This window comes from Antrostomus carolinensis, unplaced genomic scaffold (genome assembly GCF_000700745.2).
Source record: "Antrostomus carolinensis isolate BGI_N321 unplaced genomic scaffold, ASM70074v2 scaffold143, whole genome shotgun sequence".
Taxonomy (NCBI): domain Eukaryota; kingdom Metazoa; phylum Chordata; class Aves; order Caprimulgiformes; family Caprimulgidae; genus Antrostomus; species Antrostomus carolinensis.
The window spans coordinates 39384-49762 of record NW_010304196.1 but is presented as its reverse complement, the minus strand read 5'-3'; the positions used below and the strand labels follow the sequence as shown (position 1 = coordinate 49762).

At 39.8% G+C, this 10379-nt stretch overlaps 1 protein-coding gene across 1 annotated transcript; it reads left to right on the top strand.

The window, feature by feature from the left end:
• The first annotated feature begins 420 nt into the window (after window positions 1–420).
• On the top strand, window positions 421–9978 carry ERI1 (exoribonuclease 1). Its single transcript, XM_029084097.1, has 6 exons — window positions 421–591; window positions 2866–3076; window positions 4397–4480; window positions 5145–5254; window positions 7453–7567; window positions 9475–9978. Exons 1-6 carry the CDS (start codon window positions 539–541, stop codon window positions 9715–9717), a joined length of 816 nt encoding a protein of 271 aa, XP_028939930.1. The 5' UTR covers window positions 421–538; the 3' UTR covers window positions 9718–9978.
• The last annotated feature ends 401 nt before the right edge of the window (window positions 9979–10379 follow it).

Sequence of the window (10379 nt, the reverse complement as noted above, 5' to 3'; positions counted from 1 at the left end):
CCCGTGTCTCAGGGGGTTGGCACAAGGTCCGGTTAATTGGGCTGCCGACAGACAGCTCTTCCTGCCGGGGTTCTGCCAGCTCGTACCGGGGAACTGGCTTGTGTTGAAACTGGGCCCCGCGTTCACGTTTTGTCTCTCGGAGCTGCTGTTTGGCCTGGGGCTTCAGACACGTGCGTTAGTGCCCCGTGGTTCCCTCTGTTGGCTTTTATGACCCTGAGAAGGAAAATGGTGTTTCAGAGCAGGCTTCAGCATTGATTTTTGTTCCTGTCTGCAAGCTACTCTGTAACTCTGCTTGGTCCTGAGTGAAACACTGTGGTGCTTTACTGCGTTTTGGTGCCAAAACGATGTGTAAATTTTAATGCTCCTAGCATCTTGTTTTGACTTTAAATGACCTTTGGATGTCTCTTTCTTCTAGGGCAGGCAGCACTGTAGGATCAGTGATCAAGAAACTAATGGGAAAAACTCAACTGCCAGTTCAAATGACTTCAGTGATCCAGTTTACAAAGAAATTGCTATAACCAATGGTTGTATCAACAGAATGACCAGAGATGAGCTCAGAAGTAAACTTGCAGAGTTCAAGCTTGAAACCAGGTCAGGCTGATTCGTAAACTTTTTAATTGTTTTGAGAGCAGTAGAGATGTAAAGGATGATTATTTTAAAGTTTAAAAATACACCACAAAGTGAAAAGCAGACATGCCGCCAAATGCCGGTTGTTTTACGTGTGGTCTTGATGCAGCTTTTGTTGTAGGATTAGTGCATGTGATACTGCTTGATGTGTTGTCAGAAAGGTATGCTGTCTCAACTGGTAAAGCAAAGAAATGAAAGAATACATGACAGTATGTTACTGTATGCATTTTTTGGTCAAGGTGGGGAAAGATAGGTCTAAAGAACTTCAAAGGTTCTCAGGTGGTGTTGTAGACCTTAAGTGTAGAGAAAATTGCTTCAGAATGTATATATTTTTATTTACTGTACCCAGTACAGATCTGATATAGGCTATAACCTCTGTGGTGATAGGGCTCAGAATTTAATCAGTGCAGAGGGTGGGTACCTTTAGATGGACAATTTGCTAATCTGAATAGATGACACAGAATAACATGAACAGGTGAATTTTTTAGAAACTGGATTTGTGTTCATTGAGGAGGAAGAGGAAGGGGCTACGAATATAAGGGAGTAGTTCCTGCTTTATTGGAAACTGCAAGACCCTTTCCTATTGCTGTGGCCAGACAAATCTGAGATGTTGAGAAGAAGGTAAACTGGAAAAAACAGTGTATTGTTTCTGTTGGCAGCAGTGATAAAGCAGTGGTGCTGGTGTTGGGTAGTTAGCAAAGTGAGAAGCCGCTGCTCTGGAGAAAGAGGGAATATGAAAGGTGAGATGGAGTCTGAAAGGAAAAGTCTAGCTTTCTAGAGAAGATTGTAGGGGAGAGGGTATTCAGAGGAAAAAAAAAAGGGAAGGGACAGAGATTCATTTGAACAGAATAAAAGAAAACCAAAATGGTGTGGGTGGGAAGTGCAGCTTGCCACCTCCACCTCGTCTGTCTGCAGATGTTCTGACTGCATTTTTTTTTAATTCCTCTTTCAGTTAAATTAATTTGACTGCTCAGGAGGAAAATTTTTTATAATTACCTGATGGTTTTTTTTTTGGTAAAACAGGTTAGATTTGTACAGCTATTCAGCAGTTATTCTGATTTGAAAATAAAAAGCGTAATTCAAATAGTAAATTATGTGTTTGTGGTTTCTTCCTAGGTTATTGATTTTCTATTTGTGTTTTTTATTCGGGTGTAAATGCAGAAAATTTTAAGCTTTTCTTTTAGCTAAGCTAGACTCCTTTTGTCAATATATTCAGTTAGGTTGGTCAGAATATGTCTTGCATGTAAACAACTAGTGCATCACCTCTAATATAGTGAATTGAGCAGACTGCCACACACCACCCTTTCCCTTGGGATTGTTTTGATAGCAGATTATCTCCTCTTTCAACTTCTTCTATAGGTTTGATGAAGAAAATGTAATTTTCCCTTCTGTCAGCTCCCATACAGTTTCAACTTTGAATGAAGTGGTCATTGAATCAAACTAGATTAATAAACCAGAGTGGAAAAAGTTATTTGTGTTTGCAGAAGAGGCTGATATTTTCAAATGCAGGTTTAGTAGCCTGATTCCAGTTTTTCTGATAACACCACTTGCTACAAGTAGCTCTTACGGCTTGTGTGATTTCATTTGCAATGTGTAATTTTACTTCCTTCGAAGAGTAAACTACCCTTGTTTATTCAGCTGTGGTTTGGTACTTGTCAGTTCTGGCACATGCACTTGCATATTATAATGTTTGTAGTAAAAAGATGCAATAAGTAACTTTAATCATTTGCCACTGTGAATTTCTGTGTAAGCCACAAACCTCCTGAAAAGCAGGATCTTGAGTTTTTCTGATGACTGAAATCTTGAATACTTTTTAAATATAGTTAACTCAAGCTCAATTTTAAATTTAAATTGAGACAGATTTAAAGTGTGGGTGTTTTAGCTGGATTCTGCATTACCTGTGCCACTGATGCAGTAATACCTCGGGCATCAGCCACTTCAGGCAGAGGGCACAGGGAACTGCGGATGAAGCAGTGCTGCTTCCAGGGCCAGAGGTCATCTAGGAGCAGTCTGCAAAGACTTGTAGCTACTGAGTATCACAGCCTCTGCATTATCACAGGTAGTGCGGTGTTAACTGTATGATAAAGTTGAATTCAGATTTTGTAACTGCTGGCGTTCAAAATGAGGATAATAAGTGATGATGTTTCAAATATATATAGTTAAATATAGCTTTGGTTCTACAGTAGTGAAATAATTAATTGAGAGTGTGATCTTTGTCACTTTCCTTATCCCTTTAAGAGGAGTGAAAGACGTGCTGAAAAAGAGACTGAAAAACTACTATAAGAAACAGAAGCTGATGCAGAAGGAACCCATTAATGGAGACAGCTACTATGACTACATTTGTGTTGTTGACTTCGAAGCAACATGTGAGGAAGGAAACCCACCTGAATTCATACATGAAATAATTGAGTTTCCTGTTGTCTTACTAAACACTCATACCCTGGAAATAGTAAGTGATCTAATTGCTGTGTTGGTATGTTGTTCTTTGATGTAACTTCTTTGCTTCAGAAAGTCCAGATTAGTTTTTAGGTAGATGTTGTACTTCATTAAAAATAGCTTCCCCCCACCCCTCCATAAAGACATATCCTATGTCTCTCTTGCATACACACAAAGCTTTCTATTCTTAAAGCATCTGGAATAGATCATGCTCTTGCTGTTGACTCCCTCTACTGATATGAGGGACTTTCAGTTTCTCAGTCATCCTCCCCCCCGCCCCTTCTTTCCCTGCTTTCAGATCCACAAAGCTATTTCTAGGACTCAAGGGATTCATCATAAACAAGAATTAGTAAACTCTGTGGTCTTTTGTGAGGCAATCTAGAAGAGACTAATGCAGAGGTTTAGAAAGTGGGGTTGAGTGAACTCTGCTTCTTGGCAGGCTAGACTGTTTCTACAATGTATCCAATAAATTGACAGCTGTGTAACCTGATTTTAAACATTTAGTAGGCATTTGGCAGCCTCAAGTGCTCTGTGGCAGTACAGCTTTCCTTAGGAAAAACTACTTGCTGTCTAGCTGAAACTGAGTGACTCAGTGGAATGGAGGAAGCACGTACTCCTCTGACTAATGGTTCATTTATCAAGATCTTGTAAGAGAAGGAGGATTTCCAGTTATCACTGTGATGCTATGTTAGGGTGTAGCTGCATGTATGACCAACTGCAGAAAGAGGACTGTGCAGATTACCAAGATTGTTTTATTACCTTTAGAGACTGTGTTGTTTTTTCCTCTGTCCAAGAGGTTTTGTATAGAAGCAGGGATTTGGGTCTTTCTTTTTTCCGTGAAATTTCCATGTAGTCTTCATTCTTGCACTGCTTAGTTTCACAGAGTGAGGTCGTTGTGTTTACCTCTGGCTGCCATCCAGAGGTGTATGACTTGCATGCAGCCTCTGAGATGTGCCGCCAGTTGCCTTCCTTAAATTACAGGTGAGCCTTTAGAGGTACCACCTAAAAAACAATCAGGCTTTGCTCATGCTTCTCACTTTTTTCCTTACTCATGCTCTCCTTTTCCCAAATCCTGTCCTTCTTCCCTCTTACATTCACATTCCTGCCCTTTGTTGCCTACTGGCTGAGAGGAAGGGTGCAAGCCATCCGTCTGTCCCGCTGGCAGTCTAGTGGTGGCCAGTCAGGAGACTTATATTGGCCTGTGAGGTACACACTCCTTTTTGCCTCCAGCAGGACAAGTAGCCGCTATTGCCTTTCGGCTGTGGGCGGGCCAAAGAAGTTGCCTTGCAGGCTACATAGTGTGCTGCTGTTGAGTGTTTGATTCTTACTACAGGAGGATACCTTCCAGCAGTACGTTAAACCAGAGATTAACCCCAAGCTTTCAAACTTCTGCATCAGTCTGACAGGAATCACCCAGGTAATTTGCACTTTTGTTTCTTCAGAAAAAAATATTTAAAAAAAGAGATGTGGTGTTGATGTTTTCACACTGGTAATCTTTAGTAGTTATTCTTCTGTAAGGCTTATTCTCTTAATCCTTGTTTTTTTCCCCCCTCTCCCAATTACCACAGAATTGGTTTCATTAAGTTGGTCATTTAGGTGTTTGTAAGGGGCTGTAGGAAAAAGCATTCACTTTGCAATCCATGTGTAGAAACTTAATCTTCAGCAGAGGAAAGCACCTTTTGAATTGCATCAGTTCCTCTTCTAAGTTTTTTATTCTAAAGAGTTTAGTCTTATGATGGCAATGGCTTTGATCAGGTGACTTGAGCAGGAGCCTGGGAAACAAGCTTAGAGGTTTTAATCCAAGTTCAACAGCCGACTAACCTTGTTACTTTTATAGATGCCATTTGGAGGTTGGCTCTTTTAGTGGTGCTTTTGTGGTGCTTCTTTTCAGTTTAGAAAAATCTGTCCAATTGTCTGCTTTTTCTAATGTGTAATCTGTTTCTAAAGATATTTGTGAAGCCAATGTAGTGATTGATGTAATGAGTGCCTGTATACCAATATACTTCCTGCTGTTGTTTTGGTTTAGTTTTTTTCTGAAAAAAATGTTGCTCACTTTTTTTTTTTTTGCGTTGTTCTCTTAGGACATTGTTGATAAAGCTGATACATTTCCTCAGGTTCTGCAGAATGTCATAGAGTGGATGAAACAGCGAGAACTGGGAACAAAGTATAGCTATTCCATGTTAACAGATGGGTATGTCCTTATGCAACCTTCAGCACAATCTAAAACTGCAAAACAGCGTTTAATCTTTGTAAGAGTGTTGTTAAAGGTGGATCAAGACACTGTCATTCTGACATTTTATTATAATTTTGGCTTTTGGGGAAAATCAGAAAAGCTGAACTAAACAATTTGGAATGAAGCTTAAATCCATTAGATGGCACTGTTTCTTTCCTAGCTGTCTTTATGCAACTAAATGATGTTGAACAGACCTTTTATCCTTTGTTGTTGTAATTCTCTGGTTACATCTAGCTTTCATATAGCCCATAATACCTGGAAATAATGTTGTACAATTTCAGTTCTAAGCAACTCCCATTCTCTCCTGAATCTGAGGTTTCAGAGATGTGTGGTGGGTGTGTTGTATCCCATGTATGTCAGTGTTGCCAAGTCCTGCATGTGTCACCAGAAAGCAATAACGGATTATGCTGTTTATCGAACAAGGAGAAATGGCCAGGGCAGAAATGGCTTATAGGACTGTGGCTCTGGTGGGTGCCACCTCTGACAAGCTTTGTGTCCTTGAACTGCCATCTAAACTTGCTCTCTCCCAAATGCTGGGTGGAAACTCAAGGTCCCTAGTGACTGCAAAGTGAACAGATCTTGAGATCTAGATATATCTGTGATGCAGTATTGTTCTTTTGATCTTAGCTTTGTTATATGATGAAAGATACTGTTTGAGCTTTATCTTATGTAGCACTGGACAGGGAATTTTTCCATAGGTGATGCTTGCTTTTTAGCCATGAAATGTTACTATATCTGCTTTCCTCCTCTTGGAATGGGGGATTTAGGTAGGACAGGGAGTTTTTAACATTAGCCATGTTGAGGTGAATGGTGCGTTTTCATGTTGCTGTGCCTGTTGTTTGCCTGGAGTAGGTCTTCTGCTTTGCTGGATTAAAAAGGTGGTCCTGTGCTGCTCTGCTGCAATGACTGTATTGAACCAAAGAGATGAACCCTGAAACAAAACTGGAATTTATGAAAAAAGAACATGGAGAATCTTAGTATGACTTCTTATGCTTCTGTCAAGTAAAATACAGATAAATATTCTAGTCTATAGTATGAGTGGTTTGACAAATAAGGTATCATAGATGATGAATGGATACATAGCAAAAGCTTTTTAATTTAACCCAGCTTGGTGAGTGGGAAAATTTTTTGGCCATGAGACTTTTTTCTCAAAATTTCTAAAGGTTTAGACACTGACTATAAATCAGAGATCTTTTCTGGTGAAGAACCCGTATCATTGAAATGTGGTTGTGTCCATTGTGACCAGTGAAACCATTTAAAAGCTGTCACACAAGACTTGAGGTGTACAGTTTAGATCTGCGTACACCTCAAAAATAAGGAGTTAAAATTCCAACTTTAATTTAAGGAACTGTGGTAAAACTGCCACTTGACTAATCTTTTATCTGTGATTAGGTTTCCATCTTTGGAAGCAACAGTGAATTAAAAATACAAAATGCTAAAGCAAAACTGGTGCAAGACTGGTTATATTACTGGGCCTAAAATGTGTCTGGAATTCTCCCCCAGAGAAATCCCCTCAGTGAAATTCCTCAAGGAAAGTAGGTGCAGTAAAACCTCTGTCATATAGGTGAGATGGTGTAGACAGCTGCAAGAGAGAGGAAAAAAGGCTTTATTTTAGCTTGAAGCTTACAAACCTGTTGGGGTGGTTCCCTTTAGGAAGGAGGAATAGAAGTGCAGAGATTTCTAGTTTCATCTTCTTTCCAAAAGGTCTGGTTTCTCCTAAAACTAAGTGCAGTCTTGTTTCAGTAACCTATGGTAAGTAGAGAGATGTATGCATTCCTGAGTGAACAGGAAAAATTAAGGTGTTCCTTACTTGCCCAAGGGCTGTGTAAGCGTCTAGTTTATTGGGCGTTTTTGGAGTAGATGAGGTAGGTGGAGAAGTTGGCTTGCTATTTTTTGTTTTAACCATCCTGGACCTGAAACCATCCTAGTGAAAATCTTGCTCATGTCATTATTTTTTTTCGCCACGATTAACTAATTCGTATTAGAAAATTCTTTACCAGGACTACAGCAGAAGAGCTTTGCTTAAACTGTTTTCCTTCCACTGATCACCAAAGAAAAGACAGCTTGTTGTGCCACAGCTCTGCAACATGTAGAATGCAGGCCATCTGAATTATGTATTGCTAATGTTTTCCTCTTTTCTCTTTTGACTGTTTAAGATCTTGGGATATGAGTAAATTTTTGAACATCCAGTGCCGTATTAGCCGTATCAAATACCCTTCTTTTGCCAAAAAGTGGATCAATGTTCGCAAATCATACGGGAACTTCTATAAGGTTTGTACAAATTGTTGTTTCTCTTGCAGGAAAATTTGATTTAAAAGTCTAGAATATCCTGTTGTGCTTGTCATCTTCACTTGTGTAGTATAAAATTAAAGTACTTGAACTAGTTGCCTGGGGCCTAATTTTCAAATGTGCTTCATGCCCAGATCTCACTTTACTAATTGAAGATCACATAATCTACTGCATTTTGATTTTAATCTTATTTTTAAGAATCAGGAGATGCTCTATGAAGGATTGTCTAAAAATGTCATACCGATGCTCTCAGATAAGTGTGTATTGAAACAGTTCAGCTGAAAAGACTCTGTATTGATTTTTCAATTATTTTTACCTGTTTTCATGTAAGATGCTACAAAACTAATTTGCAGCAGTACCCTCAAATATCTCCACTTTTGACAGTGTAACAGGGACAGAGAAAGATCAGGATATATCTACAGTGGAATCAAACTGTCAAGAGAAAAGTATTACCAAGTTCAGCGTTGGACCTTACTGCTGCTTCCTCTCACTGTCAGATTACCATAAAATGGGTTATTGGAGATTCTAGCAAATTCCCAGTCAGTCCACACCAGACCATTTGTTTGAATGTGATTTTAGCCTAGGTGATGATCTTCTCTTGAAGGACTTTTTCATACTAAATGTAACCTCTAGGGGAAAAAAAAAAGACGTTAACATTTAATAAGAGCTCACACCATTTCTCCCTCTGTTTTTTCTGCCTTCTTCCCATGACCGCTTCGGTTGGAAACACAGCAGGACACAGAACAGTCTTGTTAGTCCTATCAGCTTTAACCTAGACATACCATCTTTTCCCTTCTCTGTTGAGCAGTGAGTGCTTTTTCATCAAAGGCAGTGCAGATTTTTTTGATTGTGATTTCTTTCTTTTTTTTCCCAAATAAATACCAACAGTTGTAGCTCTTGTAGTTGTTCAGTGCTTCTGTTTGGCTGTTCTGTGCTGCTATGGAATCTGTTGTTTAGTAATAGTAATAGATGAAACTAATGACAAGGAATGTATTGTAACTTTCCTGTGGAATATCCCACAACCTGCAGTATGTTTCCCCTGCCCAGTTTGTGGGTGTTATTATTGGAGTTGCATATTGCCAGGTTTTGTCAACTGTGTTGTCACCATTCTATCCTAGCTCTTAAATGCTGTAGTATGGTGCAATATCCTAGAACTTGTCACATCTCGTGTTCCCTCGCCCCAGCCACCACCACCAAGAGAGCAAACTAAAGTTTTCCTTTGAAGTTACCCTCTTGTTTTTCTTATACTTTTCCAAAGAACAAGTATATATTTAGTAGTTAATCAAGAGAGGACTTGGGGCTTTTGCTGGTGTAGCACTTTGCGTGGGTAAGTCAGTTAAGCTTCCTCGTCTCTTCCATGCTGTTGGTCATCCATGTAAGCATGGACTGCTGCAGGTGTTGCTGATCTCTTCCTGTGCTGTTTGGATGCATTCAGAAGGTTGATGTCAGTGATAATCAGGAGCCTGGTGCTTCTTTAGTGACTCGGCATTTAAAAGGAAAACCAAAATCCAGTTCCCTCTGCAATGCCACTTTGGGTGGTAATTCCTTTTTTATAAGGCTTGTTAAACCTAGCTAGGCCATGGCTTCCACCATTGCCAGCGCTGGCACGTCTGGAGCTGATGCTGGTAATGCTGAGAGGCTCTTGACTTTATCCTGAGTCTAGACAAGCTCCTGTTGACTATGTCTCCTCTGTAAAAATGAGAATGTCTGTCTTACCAAGGTGCTTTGAAGTTAAATTAGTGATTTGTTAGTGATCTGACAAAAGGCAATATTAAAGTAGTATGTGACTTAAGTAGACTTAAAATCTGCATATGTTTCTACTGCACTGTTAGATTAAAAAGACTTGGTGTAGAACCTAATTCTTCAATGTGGTTCACTTTCTCCATCAGGTTCCTAGGAACCAGACCAAGCTGACAATCATGCTTGAAAAGCTGGGCATGAATTATGATGGGAGACCTCACAGTGGACTTGATGACTCTAAAAACATTGCAAGAATAGCTATAAGGATGCTACAGGATGGCTGTGAACTGCGGGTGAATGAGAGAATGCATGCTGGACAGCTTATGACAGTCTCCTCCTCAGCCCCCTTAGAGGGAGCCCCTGCTCCACAGATGCCCCGCTACAGAAACTAGCAGTTCAGAGGTTCTGCCTTAGGAACTGCTCTCAGATTTCTGCTGAAGACTGTTAACAGCTTATTCAACAGCCACCTCTGCCAACCTGTCTGCGATGCAGAAACCAAAAGCACCTTAACTAATCTTCTCTGTTGAAATAAAGGAGTGTGGAAGCTCTTCGCTCTTTAAAGCCAGTGTTACAGCATTTTTTTTTTTTTATACTGATGATTTTTGTTGTTGTTGTTGGCAACTTTTCCAGCAGTAAGGTTGACATGCAGAATCTAAGCGAAGTGTTAAGTTTGTAAAAGCATGCAATTTAAACACATGCAAAGACTGATCGAGCCTGTGTGCTGCTGTTCCACCCCAGTCTGTGGGTAGTATTTATTCACTATGCCCTACTGTAATGATATCTAGCATCTGATTATTCATTGCACACAAATAAGGCATTGCTGGAAGAACTGAAGTAGCGAGTGGTCAGGCTGGCATTTCCTGATAAGGCACTCCTCTAAGGGTTCCTGCTGGTAATTTTTTTTTTTTTTATAATTACAAAGTCTAGGAGAAATGGGAGTGTGTTCATCAATTCTAAAGCAGTAGAACTGTGTTGTTTGGTTTGCTTTTTTTTTTCCCCTTTAAGGGATATCTTTGCTGCCACACCAAATAGAAGAGCTGTGTATTGAATAAAA

Excerpts from the sequence above, each read along its gene's own strand:
- ERI1 (XM_029084097.1), top strand. The coding sequence starts at position 539 with ATGACCAGAGATGAGCTCAGAAGTAAACTTGCAGAGTTCAAGCTTGAA. Across the intron at positions 3,077-4,396 it reads ACACTCATACCCTGGAAATA|GAGGATACCTTCCAGCAGTA; the intron begins GTAAGTGATCTA and ends TTCTTACTACAG. Across the intron at positions 7,568-9,474 it reads CATACGGGAACTTCTATAAG|GTTCCTAGGAACCAGACCAA; the intron begins GTTTGTACAAAT and ends TTTCTCCATCAG.